General features: G+C 41.9%; 1 protein-coding gene across 1 annotated transcript in view; it reads left to right on the plus strand.

Moving 5' to 3' along the window:
* The window catches only part of FBXL18 (F-box and leucine rich repeat protein 18), a 263250-nt gene extending 241716 nt beyond the window's left edge, over positions 1–21534 (plus strand). The window contains exon 5 of the mRNA XM_077448714.1: positions 21196–21534. Within this exon, the coding sequence (XP_077304840.1) occupies positions 21196–21352 (157 nt within the window). The 3' untranslated portion in view covers positions 21353–21534. The remainder of the gene's footprint in view (positions 1–21195) is intronic.
* The last annotated feature ends 4332 nt before the right edge of the window (positions 21535–25866 follow it).

Here is a 25866-nt window from a genome sequence, read left to right on the forward strand (position 1 = left end):
ACAATGAAACCACTGTTTGATGCATTTATGAGCATTTCGGGTCATTTCTATATGTATCCTTTCAGTGGTGATATTGTTCTTGTCCACTAGATGTCATACTTAGTATGTCTAGAATTGTTTAACTGTATAACTACATGTGGCATCTCTGTTGTTTTTTGCCCACTAGATGTCACCATTATCATCCTCTCACTCGTTCTTATTGTGCGTATTTTATATATCTTTTATTTTTGGATTTCGTTTTTTTTCTCTCCAATATTCCTTTTTTGTAAACCTTGTACGAAAAATACTTCTGTATCAATTTGCATATTGAATGTTTAAAATTTCCACGTTTGTCCACCATTTAGTGTTGTATTTAATTTATTTAATTTTATTGTATTGTGTGCAACCTATCGCCTTTTGGTTGCTAGGCAGTTTTCTCTTGCCATGACGGATGTTTTTTCTTATTGGCCAATTAATTATATTGGACACAGATGAACTGATGACTCACCTGTTACTAAGGCTTACCCATTGGTTGGAGGGGGTATAAATAACAGCACTTGTCACTTGGCTGTCCCTGATCCTATCCCTGAGGAAGTCAGGTGACGCAACGTGTCGGGTGGAGCCTTGTGACGTCATTTGCATTGGCGTTTTACAGAAGTGCGGTGAGAAGGCGAGTGTCACTACGCCCATTGTTTCTTACTGCGATTTTTATTCTTTCTTGATGTAAGCAGCTTCTTTTACTTAATAAATTTACTTTTTATTTGGCAAAATTGCACTATGACTGTTCTTTTATAAATGACGCTCAAATGAAATAAAAGTACCATTTCTTGGAGCGAACTGTTTCCTCTACATAAAGAGTTTCCCAAGATGTTTTGATACCAAATTTTGGACATATTTCTTCGTCTTCGCTTGGGACCTGGATGTCTTTACAGATCCATTAGCAGGATTCTTTATCTGACTATCTGATGAGCCTTGTTTGACCTTTGGGTCATTTTTGGAGGTGAGCGGTCAATTCTTAAATATAACGGTCTATGTTTGGATTGATGTGTTGTCTGTTTTTTCTTCTATCAAGTTACCCCTATGAGATTCTTAACTTTTATATGAACTGTTCAAAAAAGAGGCCCCCTTGATGGGACTTTAATCAGACCACCATCACCAAATCTACAAATAAAACATAGAATTTTATTTAGAAACTGGAAATGCATCGGGTTTGGGATACCTATGAGAGTATTAGTGGTCTTTGTATATATAATTTATTCTGTATTTTTTGGCTGTATATTTTATTGGAGACATTCTTTGCTTGTGTGTGTCTTTTTATCATTTTGTATTCCATAAATAAAATTCTATGTTTTATTTGTACATTTGGTGGTGTTGGTGGTCTGATTAAAGTCCCATCAAGGGGGCCTCTTTTTTGGATTATATACAGGGATGGGACCGCCGCACTACATTTGTTGACACAGTGATAGTCGTCTTCTTTTTTTGTTTTATATGAACGGACTCCTAGCATTGAGCTTTAGTTGGACTTTTATTCACGTTTATTTGTATGTTTTGGATACTTATCATGTTCATTCTTTAAGTATATTATTCATGGCTTGTTATTGAATAAGAGCACCACTCTTATTTTTTTTTCTCTCTGATTAATGCCCTCCTTGCTCGGTCCCTGAGTTTTGGTGTACGGCCTTCTCTTGGCAGGTTTGCTGTTGTGCCATGTTCTTTCCATTTGGTTATGAGAGATTTGATGGCACTCCTAGGGATCATCAAAGATTTGGATATTTTTTTTATAACCTAACCCTGACTTGTAATTCTCAACAACATTGCCCCTAGTTTGGAGAGTTCCTTGGTCTAAATGGCAGTATTTGGATAGTGGTGCCTCTTGCTTAGGTGTTGCAGCCTCTGAGACCTTTCAAAAAGGTGTATGTATATGTAATGACAGATCATGTGACACTTAGATTGCACACAGGTGGACATCATTTCACTAATTATGCGACTTCTGAAGGTAATTGGTTGCACCAGAGCTTTGTATGGGCTTCATAACAAAGGGGGTGAACATGCCAATGATCAGTTTATTACTTCTGAAAAATAGTTTTATGTATATATTTTCTAATTTTACTTCACCAACTTAGACTATTGTGTTCTGATCCATCACATATAATTCAGATTAAAAAAAACATTGAACTAAAGGCTGTAATGTAACAAAATAGGTAAAAAGGGGGTGAATACTTTTGCAAGGCACTGTATGTGGCCCCATGGAAAAAGAACCCCCTTGGCCATATGGCCACATATATGTGTATGGTTACCAGGAAGGGGTTAAAGGAGAGCAGGGGGGGGGGGGGTGGAGACTGAAATGATGACAAGGTATTTCACACAAAGCAATGGAAAGAGCGCAGGATACTTTTTTTTAACACAAGTACATGGTACAACAGACACATATTAGGAATATGAAATGTTGGGGTAACATTCTCTTTTATACTGTATATAGATTGAAGGCAGGACACCTCCAGTCAGTACTAAAATGAACAACTTGCATAATATTAGAATATGGTCACATATAATTTCTTTGTTTTAAATATGAATTTAAAAGTACCTATGCTGTAGTGTAATTAAAACGTAAATAAGTTTAAGGATGTATTGAAATTTGGCCAGTTCAGTAGAGACCAGCCGAATTTCGATCCATGTATGGGCAGGGAGGTTGTACAGAAGTCCATCTACCAATCAACCACCCTGTCAAATTTTCCCCAGTCGATCATATTGCCTGCAACACTGATCAGTGTATTCTGACTTTGTATGGGGGGATTAACCTGCTGGTTGCACTAAAAATACAGACTAAATTTACATCACCTATGGTCATTTTGCAGTTGCTTCATTTCTTCGAAAATTGTGGTATGCCCAATGTTTGAGAAATGCACAAAAACACACACAACAGTCTTAAAAGTTATAAGCTTTAGAATGAAATCTGCTTTGTAATTATCTTTTACTCCAAAAATAACATTCAAAAGTATAATGCAAACATAGCCACATGCCTTTTATTTGAACTTATTGTCTAATTTTGTATCATGCTTAGTGTGAGAAGGGTTAGCATACCTCCCAACTGTGCCTCATTTGGAACCAAATCACTCCTGTAGCCCTTTTTTTCTTCTCAGTCTCGGCTCACACTGCTGCTACCTGAAAGTCATGCGACTTTGCCAGGCACTTACTGACGACTTGAGTACTACTTGATGCGACTTTATAGCAACTTTGAAGCAACTTTTACGGCATACCTGGATAAACTTTTTGCAATGTCAAATCCAAATCGCATCACTATATAGATGATTTCATTAAAGTCTATGGGCACAAGTCGGACAGAAGTCACCTTAAAGTAGTACAGGAACCTTTTCTAAAGTCAAAACAACTTCAGTAGTGCGAATTAAGACAGTTATCATTGATTAACATGTGAACCGAGCCAAAGTTGTTCCTTCATTTTGGACAGATATGTATGCTGCTATACGAACTAAAGTGTTACATTATGCAGCAGTATCATAAACAATACTTAACTCGTGATCTGCATACTACTCCTAATGACCCTGTTGTAAATAGTCAGAATGAAAAATATACATAAACCTTCTAGTGTCAGACTAGAGGTAGTGACCTATATTAAGCTCCATAATGTTTTCTTTGCTAGAGTTAACTCTGTGGCTACACTAATGTATAGGAAGATGCCAATCAGTAAGACCGCAAACACTCTTATATTGCCAGGTAAAACACATTAGATCACCTAAGCAATATATTCATAAGGTCTATGTAGTAATTGATTTCTGTGAAATTGTAATTGTATTCTATTCAATAAACTTTTGATTGGTGGATTTCAAAACCGTCAGGTGAATTTGGAGACTTATTTAGAATACTCACCGTTAAGAGTCTGTTAAGCATAATAAATATCTCCAACACCTCTAATTGGGTGTAATTAGATGCAGGGCCCTCTCTATGTTCAAACTACTGTTGCATTTGGCAACTTCATCTCTCATTTACCATTGAGCCCAGGTTGGTGTGTGAGCCCACACTGACAAGCAGGATTGAAATTGTGCGAGTTAAGCTGAGCTCGCACAATTTCATACCCACATGTCAGTCTGACTTCAGGAGCGATTTCGGAGTCATCTGTGCGGGTTCCTGCACAGATGTCTATACAAATCACACCCCAAAGTCTCCAAAAGTAGTACAGAAACTACTTTTGGTGCGGCGCCACAAAGACGGCGTCACACCGATTTGCACGGTGCCATTGCCAGAAATAGCCGCCGATTTGGCATGAGTTTTGACACGTCAAATCGAATCAATTTGAACCTAGGCTGATACTATAAAGAGAAAATTGTTTATGAATGCCAGATTTGACTGACTCTGCACAGGCTCAATGCAGTGATCTTTACATAAATATTTAATTTTTACTCCTGTTTTACTGTTGTCTATTTTTTTTGTATTTTTTCCTTGTAAACATTTTTTTAGTCGTATTTTCTTTTCTTTCATTAAAACATTATTTCAAAATTAAGCTGAATCTCTGAAAACTTAGAAATGAAAGCATTTTTGCTTCTGTAGGGACATACCAGATTTTAAACTGTTATGTTCCTGTCTGGGCATGGCATTTTTTAAGCCCCAGTTCACATGTATGTGACTCTGTGTGTCGCGTGTGCATGGCATCTCATTTATTTGAATGGGCTTCTGTCTGCGTTTCCTGCAGAGAACAGGCCCCTGCACCTTTTGTTATACATGGCAGCATGGAAACCGAATGGCGCTTTTGCACCATGCAATTTCTGTGTGCGGGAAACTGCGCCATATATTTCGGTTGGAGGGGGTGCCTTTATGAGTAAATGGCACCCCGCATGTTTTTTGTGCTGCAGCACGTTTGTGTGGCTACATGCAGGTGCGGGAATGCGTGCAACATAGACACCCTCCCGGACCTGCAAATATTTGAACGTAATCACAATCGCAACAGTAGGTGCTGTTATTGATGCTGGTTTCTGTTGCCACTGCTGTGTATTTGTAAATGGTTGCATACTTAATCTGCTCCAGTGACGATCGATCTAATTATACCAATATTGAACAAAAAGATCTATAAATTAGCTGCAAATGTAAAGTGAATAAACACCAAAACTGATAATTAAACTATGCTACATATGCTAGTGCAGCATACTTTTTTATATAGATCAATCTCATTTTGCTGGTGCTTGGATATCCCAGAGAAGGAATATCTCTGCACAAGGTGGGATCTGCAAGTATAATCACATTCTGGTTAGCAGTGAGGTGAGATCATTCTACTTACAGAATTAGGCTGGCTACAGATGGTTCAGTAGTAACCGACCGAGATGAGAACTGTGTATGGGCAGGCTGAATGTACCAAGCTGACTTGGGTACAACCAACCTGACAGATTTTATTTGCATTTATCACTATCTTCTCCCGGTGGGGACAGCTTCCCCACCCCCACCAGAATGACAGTGTTTCAGCAGGAGGGATTCCCCTGTTAGCGCTGTCTGTCTTAATGGGGGAATCGTGTGAATTTCTTTTCTGCAAACCAGTTTACAGGAAAGAAATCGCCACCATCTATGGCCTGCCTTAGTACATGAGGCAAGTAACAAACCCTGCACTAAAGGATTGTAACCTCTATGGAAGCAGTTAGACGTAAGCTTCTGCAAAACACTTTATCATATAGAGAGATGTGCAATAACAGTTCCTTCCTTATCAATTGTTTTTCTATGCTATGTTTTCATTTGCAATCATGGTTAATCCATAAGGCTTCATGTACACTGGATGTTTTTACAACCTCTCCTGAACAATTTAACTTGACAGATAGTAACCCACGTTTAAAACATCAGTTTTGCCACGTTTACATGCCGTGTTTGCATTTTAGAAGCATTTCTAAAAAAAATATATACAGGTGTATATATATATTTTTTCTAAATGGCCAAAAACAGAAGACGCCTATAAACGAAATGTGGGTTACCACATTTAGCCACTTTTGGCATCTGAAACGTTGGAAACTTTGGCGTATGAACTAATTTGTTTGCCTTAAAAAAATGCCTATAAACACAAATGCCTAAAAACGACAGTAAACAAACCTGTATACGTGTACACATAAGATACCATTGAATGAGTTCAGAGGCAGTTAAAAAAAGTGTCCAACTGCCTCTTAATGTCCGTTTAGCAGCAGCAGTGTACATGGGGACTTAGGATACAAAAAAGAACTAAGATGATCTGATGAATGTGGCAAGGCAGATTGAAACGCATAACAAGTCAAAAGAGGACCTGATTCATGACTTGCTTGAGGTGGATATTGAGGTACAACAGATTCTGGCAGAGCCTGCAGGAGAAGGAGGTCTGTTAAGTGGTTCAAGTGGTTCTGGTACCGCCAGCCAAGGACTGAATGATGTACCAAGAAATACAATCTGGGCATGCTAGCACTAGACAGCCTGGACTCAACATCAATTCTCAGCTGCAGAAACCACTAAAATGGATAATGGCTATAAATCCTGTGATGTACCTGCAGCTTCTCCAGCCCCAATTTGAAAGGGTTGCTGTACAGTTTCCAGCTGAGAGGCAGTATGTAGAGGGCTGGAAAGACAGGGAAGCTGCCCAATGACACAAATTGACACAGCTATTGGCTCTCCTGAGCACAGGGTAGCACCTTTTTGGCTGTGAGCAATGCAGCCAAATATCCAGTGATGGACCGTATTAATGATACTTATTTATTATTCTTTGAAGAAAATTGTAATCGATACCAGTTGCCCCAGACAGAGTGGGCTTGCAACTTCCAGCCTATTGAGACCAAGCGGGCTGCATCCTACACACTTGCCAACTTCCTTGTTCTATCATCCCCATTCTTCTTTTCTTGGGAAAAGCTCTGGAGGCTTGTGTGTAATAGCCAACTGAGAGGGATGAGAAATTACAAGATCGCATTTTTATCAAAAAGCTGTCTTTTGGCCTCGGAAGTCTACAGAAAAAGATATTCAGGACTTTGCAGAAAGGACCTGGAGACGCTTACATGAATGCTTTAGGCTTCCTACAAACCACATTCAGTCGGCTATAAGACTGAAAAGGTTTCCACTGGAGTACCTGATGATCCAGAATCAATCCCTAAATATCTGTCCCTCAAACATTCGACAGTTTGATGGATTTCAAGCTTGAATCTGCCAAAGTGGCAGCAGAATCAGCATCTACTCAGGTTTTTGGGCTCCCCCTAGTGGCTGAAAAGGAGAACAATCACTAACCATGACCCCTGCTATGCTTGTGAGCCAGGCATCCCAGCAACTGGAACTCCTAGTAAGTTGGCATCAGCTGACACCTGCAAAGTCTTTACTTGCAGCAAGCTCAGACACCTCAGAAACTTGTTCTGAATAGAAGAATCTGACTGCACCTGACCAGAACCCATTCCTCTATGTTGTGTTCAGTGGAGGAGCCAGGGGCAAAACCAACAACCTACTGCCAGTCACCATGGGCAGCCGAACTAGTACTGGTTTTCAGGACAAGACAGAAGTCTCTCTAGTTCACATTGAGCTGTGGATAAAACATCCCAAAATAATTTCTTAGCTCACTGGTGTTGGGGGAGCCCACTTGCATCTGCCCTGTGCATGGGCGTAGCAGGGATGACAGAGGTCAGAGTCTTGGATGAGAATCCCAGAATGGTGCTGCTAGGTGCCCATTGATGACACCCAGGATTCACCAACTGAGCCCTCTGAACATACCAAGGTAGTGCATAAAGATATGGGTATGACATCTGAGCAACTTGGGGATGGACAAAGGGAAATTAGTATAATGGAGGTGCACGGTTTTTCTAGGGAAGGAGATATGGACGGCATTGCCGCTGTGCCTGCACAATTACCCAATACATGTATGTCTAAAAAATGTAATTGTTGAATCTGGCAATGTATTGCCAGTGCTGCTGGTCACTCGTAATACTGCAAAGTCGTCCGAAACAGTCTGTGGTCACAAAGCAGGGGGATGGTACCTATAGCCTCTTTCGTTTCTTGCTTTGACCCAGTGAATTCTGCCTCAGCTGCTGCCCTTGTTTGACACAACAAAATCCTGCGAGCCTTAAAGAACCCCCTATCTATCTGCCACTAACAAGCTGCAAACGTTAAACACGTCTCATACATTCCTGCACATTAAAACCAAAATTTAATATACGCTGCGCTGGAATGGCTATGCACTGAATAATTTGCATCTTAATCTATAGTTATAGACCCACAAGAATATAATAATGTGCATAAAATAGTAAACATACAACTGGTGTAAAGTGCAAGTGCAAAATATAGCAAAACAAATAATGTGCACAAAATCTGAAAACGCACAACTAAATATAAAGTGCACAAGTGCCAATAAAACTCTGTGAGGTTATATGGACCCCTTAGAGTTACAAGGTGCCGTGCACAATAACACACCAGGAAATAAAATAATAATATTATATGAGAAAAGTGCTAAATGCATACATATGTGATAGCAAACCTGTATAAATAAAAAACTTATAAAAAGGTGCAAGTGCATAAACCATACAAGCGTCTATATATTATTAAAAAACTGTTCTTTGTGGCAGCCTGTCTTAGGCTGTGATAAGAAACACAAAATGTTGATTGATGTGAGACTAGATGCAGGTGACGTGATCTCCAATGATCATACTATTGACATGCTTGTTACATCCAACCGTGGCTCTGAATCATGCATACATGTGAGTACCCCAGCGGGGGAATGTTTTTTTAACTGAGAACCCTATAGTGGTTCATATGCGTGTTTTGACTCAGTGTAAAAGCTGGTCACACGCTCTGAGGTGAGCTTATTACCATAAGGGGTTCCCAGATTTCACCTATGCATGATTCAGAGCCACGGTTGGATGTAACAGGCATGTCAATAGTATGATCGCTGGAGATCACGTCACCTGCATCTAGTTTCACATCAATCAACATTTTGTGTTTCTTATCACAGCCTAAGACAGGCTGCCACAAAGAACTGTTTTTTAATAATATAGAGACACTTGTATGGTTTATGCACTTGCACTTTTTTATAAGTTTTTTTATTTATACATGTTTGCTATCACATATGTACTGTTTTCATCTAATGTTATTATTATTATTATTATTATTTTATTTTCTGGTGTGTTATTGTGCATGGCACCTTGTAACTCTAAGCCCCTGTACACACGGTCGGAGATTTCCACAACCAAATCCGTCGGATTTTGTCCGAAACCGTTGCATACACACGGTCGGACTAAGTTGTCGAAAAATCCGATCATTCAGAACGTGATGACATAATTTCGTTACGATGGGACTACGTTCAGGCTAGTAGCCAATAGCTTTGATGTAGGAATTTGATCTGAGCATGCGTGGCACTTAGTCCGATCAAAATTCTCTACACATGATCGGAGTATGTCCGATCGAACCAGTTGGTCGGGAAATATTTCCAACATGTTGGAAAATTGGGTCCAACGGATATTCCGACGGAATCAGTCCGATGCATACCACACACAGTCGGATTATCCGACAACGCGGTCCGATAGGACATATTCCGACGGATTCTCCGACCGTGTGTACAAGGGCTAAGGGGTCCATATAACCTCAGAGTTTTATTGGCACTTGTGCACTTTATATTTAGTTGTGCGTTTACAGATTTTGTGCACATTATTTTGCACTTGTACTTTACACCAGTTGTATGTTTACTATTTTATGCACATTATTTTATTCTTGTGGATCTATAACTATAGATTAAGATACAGATAATTCAGTGCATAGCCATTCCATAAATTAAAACTTAGCTACAGTTCAGGAATCGGAACGCATAGTCAGACAAGCCAAAACATCAGAGAGCCAGAGATGAGTGTAGTAGATCAGCAAGCAGGATCTGGAGCCGGAAGGCATGTCAGCCAAGCAAGTCTTTAACAGGAACACAGGAGAGAGTCTCTAGAGATGTGACCAAGGTGAAGGCAGAGATCATCTGGACTGGATGGCTTAAGTAGTCAGGACTGACGAGCAGGATATCAACAGGTAAGTCACTGTGGAGAGATGGAAGCTAGTAATTAGCTGACAGCTGAGCGGCCAGCTTTGAGAAGGAAGGGCTGAGCACAGCTCTGATATCTGATCATTGGAGGAGAGTACCCGGAGTTCCCAGCATGGCTAGAGAACTGACCACGCTGTGTTCTCCTGCTTAGTGTGGTCAGTTTTAATAGGAAAGCAGAGGAACTGGCAGGAACAGGGATTTCACATAAAGGAAGCAATACAAAGAGCACAGGATACTTTATCATACATATTTACTTTATCAAGTACATTGTACAGCAGACTGCACATATCAGGAATATGAAGTGTTGGGGTAACAAACGTGATGTGAATCTACAATATATAGTTAAAGCACTACAACAATTTTCCACATTATATAAATAATAAACACAGGACCTTTCCCAATCGTCTCCCGCCTTTCTCATCTACCTCAACCTCTTCTTGTGCACAGGCAGAGAGAGAGTACAGGAAGTTATCGGCTTACAAGGGCTGAATTTTAAAGGTTCTCACAGCCAGCAAGGAATCAACAGCTGCTTGTTAAATAAGGAGTATAGCATTTGGAATCCACGCAACACTCTTTATATTGAAACATATAGTATAGTAACCCTCTAAAACATTAGAAACTATCAAAACAAATACGTGTGCCTACACGTAATTTATTATTAATCTTGACCATAGGGTTATTACGCCACCTTCAGGAGAGGACTAGGCAGAGCATGTAAAACATGTGAAACACAACAGAACTGTACAGTTCCGTCCAGGGGGCGGTCCCTCTGGTAATAACCCCTCAGTCTGCTTCTTGCAGCTCAGTTTTTTTCTGCCTAGCGCAAGATTTTAAGATCCTGTGTTCTTCTATCAACAGCCCGCTGGGTGACAGGCTGGATAATATAGATCCTTGTAGTCTCCCCAGCCTGGCCATCAAGCGCGTGCAGACCCTAGCTACTCGCTGGGTTGGCCATGACATGCCCCTCAGGCTCCAGGGACGGCCGATGTGCGCAGTGCTTCGGGCAAACATATGGCCGGACTACAGATGTCTTTGTCACAGTGTGCCGTGGCCCGCAGCAACCCCATACTGCTCGGGTGTGGATCTGTGATGGAATGCCTCCAGCTCGTCCGGATGGTAAGAACAGCTCGTCCGGATGGTAAGAACAGCTCTTCCTGCCTCGGCGGTATTGAGCAGCTGGGCATTCCCTGGGATTTTGATTAGGGGGTCCTTCTCCCTTTCTTCTCTCCCTGTGCCTACTTTCCCTCCCCCCGTGGGGAATGCTGCATGACTGGGCTGTTGAGCAGTGTGTGTAACTGAGCCAGGGGTCCTCCGGGGGGCTCTGATCCTTGATTTGGGGCTGCGCTGGCTGTCTGTGTTCCTGGGCTGTCTGTGATCTCTCTGCTGTTGTCTATGTGCTGCCGCCATAGCGCTGTCTGCTGCCATTATCTGTGTACATTCACTGTGTTGTTTATCTGTCATTTTCTGTGAGTCTCTGTGAGAAGCATGGTCAGCGGCCATTTTCTCGAAGTTCAGCTGACATTTTTTTTGTAGCCTCAGGGCTTTTTTTTTTCTCCTCAGCGCTGGTTCCTGTACCTCAGAACAGCACGTTTCTTTGCTCTGGACACCTGGGAGCTGACACTGGACACAGGCACCTGTAACAGCACGGCGCAGCGCTCGGTCGGGGTGGTGAGTCCTGTAGTGGGGACCCCTCAGTCTGCAGCAGCTAGGAGGGTGGGATTGAGCACCTTGTCCTAAGTCCCCAAGGGTGGCAGACAGGTTGGATCAGCATGGCATCAGAAACTAGTGTTTCTTCCCCAGACCTCCCTGCAATTGCAACCGGCTCGTCTGCAAACAGTGCAGTACCTTTGGATGCTTTGTCGGTGGTCCTTGAAACGTTAGTTGCCAGGGTGGAGGTGGTGTGTGGGCGCAAAGTTGGTAAAAAACGGCCCCTGCTCCCCAACTCCCGTCCTCCAGGGAGAGTTCTGACTCAAACTCGGGCCCCTGCTCTGATGTGTCAGAGGACGCTGACCAGGACCGATCGGACAGTGCGGATGATTCCGGGTCTGCGCAAGACAAAAACTGGCAGGCGGACTATCTAAGTTGCCAGATGCTGGACCCAGGAGAGTGGTCACTGCATCAAGAGGTGTTCAGGCTTCTTTGCCTGCAGAGGGTCACATCAGACGTGGATCTCCTGGCCTCTCGGCTCAATTGAAAGGTGCAGAGATTCGTGTCCAGGACAAGAGATCCCTGGACGGACGAGTCAGACGCGTTGGTGGCTCCATGGGAGCAGTACCGGGTGATTTACGCCTTTCCTCCGCTAAAACTGTTACCACGTCTGCTCCGCAGCGTGGAGGCCGAGGGGATTTCAGTGATACTGATTGCCCCAGATTGGCCTTGGCATCCTTGGTACGCCGACCTAGTATGCCTGGTGGCGGACGCTCCTTTGGCGGTTACCGATACGAGAAGACCTTCTGTCACAAGGTCCGATTCTCCATCCTGCTCTACCATCGCTGGCTTCAACGGCATGGCTGTTGAAAGCCAGGTGCTAAGGAACCGAGGTTTGTCTGACTCTGTGATTTCCACTATGTTGAGGGCACGAAAATCTTCTTCCCGGAAGATATACCATTGTACGGGGAAGGCTTATATCTCCATGTGTGAGGAGATGGAGTGGCGTCTGCGTACCTATTCCGTTTCCAGGATCCTGCTGTTCCTACAGTGAGGAGTGGATCAGAAACTGGCCTTAAGTACCATAAAGGGACAGATATCAGCCTGGCTGTCTTTTTCCAACGACCCCTGGCATCTCACTCTCTAGTGAGTACCTTTTTGTATAAGGGGTCCTGCATGTAGTCCCCCCCGGTGAATCCACCCTTATTAGCTCCATGGGATCTGAACCTGGTGTCATCGGTGCTTCAGAAACCGCCGTTTGAGAACATCAGGGAAATACCTTTTGTTAACACGCTCTCAGAAAGTGGTCTTTCTAGTGACCATTACATTGGCCAGGAGGGTTTCAGAACTGGTGGCCTTTTCTTGCAAGTCGCCCTATCTAGTTATCCACAAGGATAAGGTGGTGTTGCGTCCGCAACCTTCTTTTCTACCAAAGGTGGTTTCGGCTTTTCACCTCAATGAAGACACTGTGTTACCATACCTGTGTCCTAAACCGACACATCCTAAGGAGGTGACCCTCCATTCCCTGCACATGGTCCGGGCTCTAAGGGTATATCTGTCTGCCCCAGCTCCCTTCCGGAAGTCAGATTCTCTGTTCATTTCGGTAGCTGGTCTGAAGAAAGGACTAGCGGTCTTATCGTTCACCATTTCTAGGTGGATCAGACAGATCGTGGTCCAGGCTTCCGCTTTGAAGGGGCAGGTGCCCCCCTTTCCTTTCACGGCCCATTCCACCAGGGAAATTGGGGCCTTTTGGGCTTTCCGACATCAAGCGTCAGTCGCTAAAGTGTGTAAGGTGGCGATTTGGTTGTCCGTTCACACTTTTACAAAGTTCTACAAAGTTGATGTAAGCACATCTTCTGATGCCTGCTTTGGCCGCAAAGTTTTGCAGGCGGCCGTGTAATGTTGGAATTTTACACACTTCCTTTTCCTTTTCTCTGAAGTTCATTGACGGACACAGCATCCTCCCCTCCTATTGGTTTACGTTATACTGCTTGTTGACATACTGAGCTGCAGGAAGCAGGCTGAGGGGTTGTTACCAGAGGGACCTGTACAGTTCTGTTTTGTTTCACTTGTTCTGCCTAGTCCTCTCCTGAAGGCGGCATAATAACCCTACGGTCAAGATTACTGGAGCTGTGTCCGTCAATGAACTTCAGAGAAAAGGATTTTACAGCAAGTAAAATCTGTAAGGTGAACTTACTCAGGACCCCCCCCCCCCCCCACCAAGGCCCTGCAATCTCCCATTCTGAGCCCTGGTATGTCTGTGTCAAAAGGTCGGGGCTAAGAAATCCCCTCAGCTGAATGTCCAAAACTTACCTCGTCAGGAGGGACGTTTCAGGAGCATTCTAATTGGTCAGCGCCATCACGCCATAATGCGTCCTGTCAGCTGATGCGGATATATCGGGGCTCAAAATGGGTGAGTGGGCCCGGGGGGGGGGGGGGGGGGGTTCCTGTGTAAGATTTTTCTTTAAAGGAAGGTGAACTTGCCCTTTAAGTTCATAAAAATTACCCTTATGATAAATGTCCATACATAGACCTCATATACAGTATCTCACAAAAGTGAGTACACCCCTCACATTTTTGTAAATATTTTATTATATCTTTTCAGAAAATAAATTACAATTTGCTACAACATAAAGTAGTGAGTGTACAGCTTGTATAAAAGTGTAAATTTGCTGTCCCCTCAAAATTACAGCCATTAATGTCTAAACCGCTGGCAACAAAAGTGAGTACACCCCTACGTGCAAATGTCTAAATTGGGCCCAATTAGCCATTTTCCATGAATAGGGAGCAGGTGTGTTAAATTTGGTGTTCTCTCTCACTCTCACACTGGTCACTGGAAGTTTTTAACATGGCACCTCATGGCAAAGAACTCTCTAAGGATCGGAAAAAAAGAATTGTTGCTCTACATAAAGATGGCCTAGGCTATAAGAAGATTGCCAAGACCCTGAAACTGAGCTGCAGCACGGTGGCCAAGACCATACAGTGGTTTAATAGGACAGGTTCCTCTCGGAACAGGCCTCACCATGGTCGACCAAAGAAGTTAAGTGCATGTGTTCAGTGTCATATGCAGAGGTTGTCTTTGGGAAATAGATGTACGAGTGCTACCAGCATTGCTGCAGAGGTTGAAGGGCTGGGGGGGTCAGCCTGTCAGTGCTCAGACCATATGCCGCACACTGCATCAAATTGATCTGCATGGCTGTCTTCCCAGAAGAAAGCATCTTCTAAAGATGATGCACAAGAAAGCCCGCAAACAGTTTGCTGAAGACAAGCAGACTAAGGACATGGATTACTGGAACCATGTCCTGTAGTCTGATCAGACCAAGATAAACGTACTTGGTTCAGATAGTGTCAAGTGTGTGTGATGGCAACCAGGTGAGGAGTACAAAGACAAGTGTGCCTTGCCTACAATCAAACATGGTGGTGGGCGTGTCATGGTCTGGGGCGGCATGAGTGCTCCCGACATTGGGGCGCTACAGTTCATTGAGGGAATCATAAATGCCAATATGTATTGTGACATACTGAAGCAGAGTGGATCTCCTCCCTTCGGAGACTGGGACGCAGGACGGTATTCCAACATAACGACCCCAAAAATACCTCCAAGACGACCACTGCCTTGCTAAAGAAGCTGAGGGTAAAGGTGATGAACTGGCCAAGCATGTCTCCAGACCTAAACCCTATTGAGCATCTGTGGGGCATCAAACGAAAGGTGGAGGAGCGCAAGGTGTCTAACATCCACCAGCTCCGTGATGTCGTCATGGAGGAGTGGAAGAGGACTACAGTGGCAACCTGTGAAGCTCAGGTGAACTCCATGCCCAAGAGGGTTAAGGCAGTGCTGGAAAATAATGGTGGACACACAAAATATTGACACTTTGGGCCCAATTTGGACATTTTCACTCAGGGATGTACTCACGTTTGTTGCCAGCGGTGTAGACATTAATGAGTGTGTGTTGCTTTATTTTGAGGGGACAGCAAATTTACACTGTTCTACAAGCTGTACACTCACTAATTTACATTGTAGCAAAGTGTCATTTCTTCTGTGTTATCACATGAAAAGATATAATAAAATATAGAGTTTCGCTGCTTCCTCGTCCTGTGGGGTCTTTCATGTTTTTTGTATTTTATAATGAAGAGACTTTATCATCACCTCAGTGTGCAGCCATTCAATCTTTCCTGTATCCACTGCACGGCCGGCGAGCCGAGGCTAGCACCCCTGGGAGGAGTCCATTCCCCAGCTCACCTGTTTCCATCACTCACTTGGAGCAGTATTTTGTGCCTTAACAAATTTAATCCAATGTTTTTTTGCTTTCAAGAAACTCTGACATTAGATACGATGTGCTGCTTAAGATACTCCTGCGTGAGGAAGGCTTATTACTCAATGCATACCTCCTATTCTAGGGAGGTTAGTATTTTGGAACATGGTGCTCTCAACTACCAGGAGTATGACAGAAAAATTGCCTCAGAAGGTATATTTTCATTCATTGTCATTTTGGCAGATTGAAATGTATACTGGCTTGTGTGTATATTCCCCCGCCATTTACGGCAGAAGTGCTAAGGCTTTTAATTTCCTATTTGGATGGCAAGCCAGATGTAACATTGCTTGTGATCGGTGATTTTAATTGCTGCCTGAATCCAGCCTTGGATAGACATCTAGCTCCTAGGTCCTCTGCCCTCTCCTGGGGTACTCCCTTGAAGAGGTGGGTTGGGTGGATATCTGGCAACATCATAATCCTCATGTCAAACAATTTTCATGTCTTTCCAAAGCTGAAAACTAAAGCATGCTTCCACTTGTACCTGACATGGAGCACTCTACTTTAGTGGTCCCATCTCACAGTATCCCTGCCGGTTACATTAACTAAAGCCCCATGGAAGTTCATTGTGTTCTGGCTGAAGCTATTTTAATCCCATGCACGTGTTTTTCACATTCCAGGATCCCTCTACCTCTTGTTTACAACAATGAGAGACCTTTAAGGCCTACATGAGGAGCTTGTTGATAGCGGGAATGAATAGGGTTAAACATGCTTCCTCGGACCTAAAGGTTGAGTTGAAATCTCAAGTTCAAGCACTGGAACAAAAATACATTGCAGATCCCTCAGACTCTGCTGAGGAGGCCTGGCAGTCTGGCCAATCTGCCTACAAACATTTACTCAGCAGAGAAAAAGATTTTTCTCCAAGCAGGCGTTTTTTGAGGAGGGAGGAAAAGACTGGTCACGTTTTGTCGAGGATTGCGAGTTCTCACCAATGATCCCCTGCCATAGGAGCAATAAAGTCCCAGCTTGGTCCCATAGTACACTCACCTGAATTGATTATGCAGGCATTGGCCAGTTTCTATGATTCTCTCTATCTTCCGGGTACCTCCTACACCCCTGAGGACCTTGAAGTCTACTTATAAGGTATATCTTTCCCTGTACTCACGGCAGCCCCAGAGGTGGAGATTGGAAGCTCCACATACCTTAGAAGAACTCCAAGAGGCAGTTTGCTCCTTCCAAAACTGTAAGGCTTCTGGGGAGGATGGGATCCCCACAGAAATTATACAAACAATATTCTGAGGTATTGCTGCCACGTTTGCTAAGGGTTTTGAATCTGTCCCTGGAACGGGGAGTTCTGTCCCCCCTCCTATGTCTAAAGCAAATATTTTACTTAAACTGGGAGAGGACCCTGTAGATCCAGACTCGCATTGGCCAATTTCATTACTGCAGAGTGACCTAAAGATCCTGACAAAGGTGTTAGCAATCAGGCTGAATGGGGTTATTATGTCTATTATGCATTCCGATCAAGCCAGCTTCATGGCAAATAAATCTACTGCCATTTAAATCATCTTCAAATACTTAGAACTATACTGAAGACAATGAGAGACGGGGCTTTTTGTGCAACTGCCCTGCGCCAGTGAAATGCCCTACCCGACACCTTGAGGGCTCCTCAATCCACTGACGGTTTTAAAAAAGGTCTTAAGACATTTCTTTTAAGTAAAGCTTTTTGTCTTTTTTAGATGTTCACTTTTGTTGTATAAATAGTTTATTTTTACTTTTTGTTCCTAACCTGCAACACTTTGAGATCTTTTGATGAAAAGGGCAATTATAAATAAATGTGTTATTATTATTAACTTACGACGGCTGTTCCTAAATATACAGTCCTCAGCTGATCATGTAGGGCATTGTTATCATTAGACACCACAAAGGCTTTTGATGGCATCCACTAGATATGTTTATGAGCTATGTTGGAGAGATTTGAGTTTGGACCAAGTTGTATATCTTGGGTATGTCTTCTCTATAGTCAACCACAGGCTGCTATTAGGGCTTTTGTTAACTTATGCCAGACTTTTGCATTAAGGAGAGGGACTAGACAAGGCTGCCCATTGTTTCCTCCTTTTTGCATTGGCAATTGAGCCACTGGCAATAAGGGTCAGATCCAATCCAAATATTGTGGGCTTCTGATATGGCACTTTGCAAGAGTAGGTGATGTACACAGACAATACCCAGCTTATATTGGGAGATACAGATGTCTACCATTTCCGAATTCAGTGGCTTTTCCGGACTGCACATAAACTGGTTAAAATCTGCCCTTATGCTGCTGGATGGAACTGCCACACAAACCGTTGTCTCTGCATGCCCTATACCTATCACTACCGCTTTTAAAAATTTGGGGATTCAGGTTACCTCCCGTCCGTGGGCTTTTTTAGTCAAATATTTCCCTTCTTCAACGGTTTAGGGAAAAGATTAGAACATGGAATGTCCTCCGTTTATCAGTGGCAGGTAAGGTTAAATTTAATCAAAATGATACTCATACCGCAACTTCTTTACTTTCTTCATAATGCCTTAGTGGTTATTCCATTAAAGATTTTTAGAATAGTTAATTCTCTATTCTGTACCCTAATTCGGAAGGACTGATCCACTAGAATTAATTTAGAGCATCTACAATGGCCCAAAGATGACGATGGGTTTGCTTTGCCTAACCCATGAATGTATTATCTTGCAGCACAGCTGCAACATCTTATCGGCACTCTGTGGGTAGACAGGAAGTTAGAGAGCGCGACATGTAGTTCATCCCAGGCAGAGATGTTACACACACTTCGTAGAGGCCCTATTCCACAGGCTCTGGAGGCTCAGGCCTTCAGAAGGGCACACAAACGTTATCTGACATAAAGCCTAATTCAGAAGGTGTGGAACAAAACTACCTCCAGAAGGTAAATGGATACACTGGGTATTGCCCCATTTGGCTGAACGACGCCTATATGGAGTGGAGATGACCAAATTACAATCTGGAGCTAAGTGGAAGAAGTATGAGGTAACTCATCTTAAGCAAATATTCCATAATGGGGTACTCCGGATGTATGCTGCCCTGAAGGCTGTGTACAATTTACCATTGTCTATGCATTTCTGTTATTTACAACGCCAACATGCGGTTAAATCACAGAGCAGCTCCCCGTAGTGGCACCTGTCCCCGTCTAGAGTATTCAATCTCATTAGGGATGCATATTCATCCAGGGGCTTAATATCACAATGTTATGCCCTGCCATTACAGTCTTATTTGAAGCAACATCCCTCGAGAGTGCAGGAAAAGTGGGAGCGAGATGTTGGTCAATTGGACAGCGAGCAATGGGAGGAGGTCTTTCAGGCGGTAGGTACTTGCTCATTGAATGTAACGCAGACTTACTCAACTATACATAATATTGCGGGGATACTATACTCGCTTCATTCATCTTTTTTGGCGATGCCCCAAACTACACTCTTACCGGGCTGGAGTGGTGACTAAAGTGAACTCCGTATTTAAAATTTCTCTCCCACTAGACCCAAGAGCTTGTCTTTTAGGTGTACTGTAAGAATATGATTGGGATGTACACACCAAGAGAGGCCATTCATAGAGTTCTATTCCAGGCACAGAAATTGATTATGGTTCATTGGAAGACCCCACCCCACCCCGCGATGGGGGAATGGGTTAAAAATATAGGAGCGGTGTTAAAAATGGAGAAGCTTATTTACCAACATACGGGAAGTACGCTTAAATATTACCGCTTTTGGGCACCGTTGTTGGATGTCCCGGGGCTCGCTGCGGTGGATCCGATCATGGATAGACTACTTGGGCTTAATGCTAGATAATAGGTAATTTGCTGAGGTTCTTCTAATTTCATGGTCAAGGTATTTTGCCTTTCTGGAAAAGTTAATTTTGCTGTGTTGTTGCAATGTACTGTGTTGTAAAGTTACCAACTTTCGATGACAAATCTTTTTGTTGGATAAAAAAAAAAGTGTATTTATGTCTTAGTGTGTAAAATTGCGTTCTAAAAACAGCTGTGCAAACATATTGTGACATAGAAATTTGCAAAACCCACCATTTTATTCTGTAGAGCCTCTGCTGAAAAAATATGTAATGTTTGGGGTTTCTAAGTAATTTTGGAGCAAAAATACAGATTTTTACTTGTAAACAAAAAGTGTCAGAAGAAGGGCCTGGTCTTAAAGTGGATAATGCCTGAAGGTACTACTCCTTGGATGTTGCGTCTCTCTATGTGGCTAGGCTGTGAAAAAGTGTGTGATACATGTGGTATCACCAAGTAGCAGAACGTGTTTTAGGATATAGTTGCAAGTATGCCTGTGCCATGTGTAAGAGATAACTTTGTGGGAAAAAACACATTTTATTTAATTTCTTCATTTTCCAGAGAATTCTGGGGAAATTTTACAACTTCAAAAAACTTACCATCCTCTTACCAAATACTTGGGACAGTCTTCGTCATTTGGGGGATATTTGTACTGTATTGGCCTCAAGAAATGAGTCAGTAGCGTAAGTAAATTAGTAGTGCTCAATTTTCAGTGATTGGCACCATAGCTTGTAGACGTTATAACTTTAAAACAGGCTAAACACTGATGCACTGATTTGAGTTATTTTTACCAAAGAAATATAGCAGTATACATTTTGGTCAAAATTTATAAAGAAAAATGACTTCTTTGCAAAATGTTATAACTTTATAGCGCAGAAAATAAAAAAAACCTGTGGTGATTAAATACCACCAAAAGAAAGCTACAGTGTTGCATGACTGAGTAATTATTCAAAGCACGACAGCACTGAAAGCTGAAAATTGGCCTGGGCAGGAATGGGTGTGAAAGTGCCCAGAATTGAGATGGTTAAATCACATGTCCATGTTTCACAGGTGTGCATGCTGGGAGTCAGGCGCATATGCATTTTTAATGCATTTTTTTAATGAAGCAGTGCGAAAACACCCTTAATCATTTCATTAATTTGAATAGGCTTCGGTACCTCCTGATAATGCAGGGAAAAGATGCACCTTTTCCAAAAACATGGCCGCAAGGATACTGCATATTGTAGAGCAGTTTCCAGTGCATAGGGGATCCAGTAGGATTACTGGTACCCCCATGCATCTCCTAAGCAGCAGCAGTTTTTTTTTCTGCGCATATGGGAAAGTGCACCATTACACGCCTTCCTGCACCCGCTCAGATGTAAACCTAGCATTTAATATAAAATGTGTGTGTGTTTTTATATAGATAACTGCTTCCCCATATTATCCTTGCATACATTAATCAATTTATTTTTATAATGCTCTTTTGTTTCATTTCTAGCTTCTCTGAGGAACGACCAGCTCTGAACGCTGTAATTTTCCCACTTTTGCATGAGAACCTGGCAGATGTAATCCGAGATGTACCCATGATACATTTGGATGAAATAACCTTATTTAAAAGCAGAGTGGCAGAGGAGCCACCGGATTTGTGGAACTAACATTGTAGATTGGGTAAGACTGGACATATAGGGAGAAACATTTACAAATGTTGGTAAATTCTTAAATCTTTGCGGATTATATCACTGAAGGACTTTCAGAATTACTAATGTTCTTTGTGGGAGGGACTTCATCTTTTTATGTTAATAATTTCTTCTAAAATAAAAAATCGAATGCTTTAAAATGTGTGGCTGTCTAGGGAAAACTTAATTTTTGTGTGTATATATATTTAGCATTTTTGTTTAAATGCTAATGAAGCATGTATTCTAAAAGTATGATTTATTTTTATTTATTTTTTAATTTAAAACAAAGTATTATGACTGAAACACTTTACTCCAATGCATCCCTAGACTTGTTGAATCTTTACAGAAGGAAAGTCTAGCCAAATGTTATCTTTCTGTTTTGAAGAAACTCGAGATCTCTGTGAAAAAATTTATTGATGCAGAAACTAAAAAATGTCTACACAGGATAGATGAAAAGTGTTATGTGGATGGCAAGAAACCAAGAAAATTATTGGTCTCAGCACTGTCACTAACAGACTAGAATGCATATTTCCCATTTTAAAAATGTGCAAAGGAGAAACCCACTATTCAACTGCAGACATATTATTAATGCCTTCACAACATTAGCCTTGTGGAATACTACACTGCAACCTGCAGTGGGCAGACATTGCAAAATATATACTGGATCTAGGCTTGCAAAGATGGGCTCTGGTGTGCGGCTATGGAGACTGATATACAGTGCTCAGCATCAATCAGTACACCCAACAGATTTGTCAGAAAACCTTTACTTGCCTTTCATATTCAACATTTTCTATGGGACACTATGCTACAAAACACTCCCACAAATGCAGGCCATTGATTGCAACCAAGATTTGTTAATTTGCACACAGAAAAATATTTTTTCCTAACAAATTTGTTCAAGACCATGTTGCAAAAAATGAATACAGCCCATTGAAAGTCTTATGCCACGTACACACGATCGGAATTATGGCCGGAAAAAGGTCTGATGGTTTTCCTGACGTAATGCCGATGGAATTCCACTCAAGCTGCCTTGCCTACACACGGTCACACCAAATTCCGACCGCCAACAACGCGGTAACGTACAACACGTACGACGGGACTAGAAAAAGGAAGTTCAATAGCCAGTAGCCAATAGCATCCATCTCGTAGTTGAATCTTAGCATATGTGAGTTTTTCCACATCGGAATTGCATACACATGATCCGAATTTCCAATAGAAAGTTTTTCCTTCGGGAAAATTGAGAACATGCTCTCAAATTTTTGCTGCCGGGAATTCGGCCAGCTAAAATCCGATGGAGCATACAAACGGTTGCATTTTCCGAAGAAAAGCTCTCATCGGTCTTTTGCTTGCCGAAATTCCGATCGTGTGTACGCGCCATCAGGAGAAAAGCTACATTTTAGACAAGAATTAATCTACAGATGAATAATTATGCATTAAAAAGTTGTCCAGCAGATGATTATAAAAGGGTGTTACTTAACAAAGAAAACCCCTTCTTAGTTCATGCTGTCAGCAATGGACAATGATTGTTTCCTGTGACACAATACGGTGTACACTGCAGCGTTATGGCATGCATGGGTGTCGTCCACGAAGGAAGCCTCTCCTAAAGCCCATGCACAAAAAAGTCCACCTAGAATTTGCTAGGGCCCGTGCTGAAAAAAAAGACTGCTGGGACTCTGTACTTTTTAGCGATGGGACCAAGATAAATAATTTGGAACTGATGGCTTTAAAACTGTATGGCGTTACAATGGTGAGGAGTACAAAGGAAACTGTATGGTGCCTACAGTGAAACATGGTGGTGGCAGTGTCCTCCTGTGGGGGCTGCATGAGTACTGCTGGTGTCGGGGATCTGCATTTCATTGAGGGCATCATGAATTCACAGATTTACTGCTCTATAATGAAAGAGAAGATGCTACCATTACTCCATACTTGGTTGTCATGCACTTTTCCAACGTGACGATCCAAAACACACATCTAAGGCCGTTGTTGTTTCTGAATAACAACCGGGTGAAAGTGATTCAGTGGCCAAGTACGTCTCCTGATCTGAACCCAATCAAATCGGGAATTCTAAAGAGACAAGTTGAGCATCACTCTCCAGCCAGCATCCAGGCATTAAAAGAGGTCGTTCTTGAAGAATGGAAAAAGATAGATGTTGCAATATGTCACCAACTTGTTCATTCCATGTATAGAAGACTTGATGCTGTCCTTACAAATCATGAAGGTCATACAAAATACTAGATGTATTTTTGTTGTTGTGGGGTATATTCATTTTTGCATCAAATCATTTCTGTAAATCTGAATATTTTGTAATCTAAATTATATTATTAACCTTATAAGAGACGTGAAAAAAAAACCACTAAGATATATTTTGAATGAAAAGTGTAAGCAGCAAACCTTCTGTAAGACATATACACAGTGAGTAAGCATAAAATAGATAAAGGTCACGCTATTCAATCATGTATATACACATGTAAAAATTAGATGATTTACAACAGTCCAAGTGATGTGAAAATAAATCCTGATGTCAATTTCCACCATCCACCACCGTAGTGATCTTAAATATCAGTGCCTCCACCAACAGCTGAAAGGCTTGCTTACCAGTCCCTATTGATCCCTCATTACAAGGGATTGTTAGCACTTGTGACTTTAGCCCAGCCAAGGCCTTTCTCCAGGTCCAAATGGTCTCCCAACAAGATCACCCATTGGCACCAAATAAGATGTAAAGGTTTCTCACTCAGGTTTCAGGTGATGCATCTCCTCCGTCCGAAGGAAACACAAAGACCTTTGTTGGGAGACCATCTGGACCCAAAGAAAGGCCTTGGCTGGGCTAAAGCCATAAGTGCTAATGACCCCCTGTAATGAGGGTTCAATAGAAGCTGGTAAGCTAGCCTTTCAGCTGTTGGTGGAGGCACTGATATTTAAGATCATGACGATGGTGGAGATTGACATCAGGATTTATTTTCACATCCCTTGTGGACTGTTCTAATCATCTAATGTTTACATTTGTTTATACATGCTTGAATAGCGCTACCTTTATCTATTTTATAGTATAAACCTTGCTTTCATGTCATTTGCTAAATAAACATTCTATAAAATATATTGAAAATTGCTCTTGTATTCTTTGATTAAAATCTTTTCAAAAGGGGTGTACTAATTTATGCTGAGTGCTGTATCTGAGAAAGGAGGCTATTCGCAGCATAAGAATCCAACCCAGATGTTTATTTAAACAAATAATAAAAATGATTTGAATAAATTGTATCCCCTACTTTCACACTAAAACAATCACTCTTGGCTCATTTCTTCCAGAATGCACAGATCACAATTCTCTCCAAAGAAGGGAAAGATCTTCTACTATGCCAACGTTTATAGGCCAATCTCTGTGATTAATAAAGACTAGAAATGTATGCAGAAACGTTGGCCGTGGCCTCATTCCTTTTACCTTTCTGGATTTATTCAGGCCACAGGAGATAGGCTAGAGACAACTCTCTTTAAAAAGATTTTACTCACATTGTGCCCACTTACATAAAACACCTTCTGTCTACGAATACCGAAGATGTTTGACCACCTTCATTGGTCCTTTATGCACATGATCTTGTAACTCATGGGTCTTGTTCCTGCCTGCTGTCCAGGTTCATGACCTTATATGAAAAACAAGCAGCTAAACTCAGAGAAAATGACATCAATTCTCCTCCAGATGATCTTTATAATACCAGGCAGGGTTGCCAAATGTTTAATTTGCTCTTTATCTCATTAGAACTGCCTTTCAAAGCGATCATACAATAATCTCATTGTTGGTACACAAATTTCATCCGAAATTATCTGAAGGGACAAACCCGAAAACTTTTCTCATACAATACCAGATTGTACGTTTTAATCAGTACAGTTTTCGGACGAAAATACAACACAAATTCAATACATTACATCACTTACAAATTTTTATTCTGTCATACAAGAATTGTATTACTTTAGTAACCTCTTAGTTTTCGATATAAAGACTAGCATGCAAAAAAAAAAAACGATCATTCATCCGATCTCATCGTATGTACAAGGCTTTAGAGCTTTCCGGTCTCAATCGCCCCCTGCTGAAAATGAGTAATATACTCATGATGCATTAGTGCGCTAGTGGGAAGAATTACCTGTTTACAGATAGCTAAAAAGACCAGTGGTGTCAGTCGGAACTTATCTGAGAGGCATAAATTTCTCAAGGAAACCCTGGCAACCTCTGGAGGAACCCTGGTTGAGAAAACTGCTCTAGAGTTTTTGCCAACCACACTACACCATAGTAATGACATAAAGGGTCTATGCATAGGACAAACTAATCATAGGCTGGCTGCTTTTGCAGATGAAATCCTATTATATGTATGCAACCAAGGGATACTTTTGTAATAATTTCATAGATGTGGCCAACTAATTTTAGAATTGAAGTGTTTGCTACCCCAACTTTTCATATTCCTGATATATGTTGTACCATGTAATTGTGTTAAAAAGTATCCTGT

Source organism: Lithobates pipiens, unplaced genomic scaffold (assembly GCF_037356315.1).
Source record: "Lithobates pipiens isolate NorthernLeopardFrog02 unplaced genomic scaffold, aLitPip1_a1.2 Scaffold_22, whole genome shotgun sequence".
NCBI classification, from domain to species: domain Eukaryota; kingdom Metazoa; phylum Chordata; class Amphibia; order Anura; family Ranidae; genus Lithobates; species Lithobates pipiens.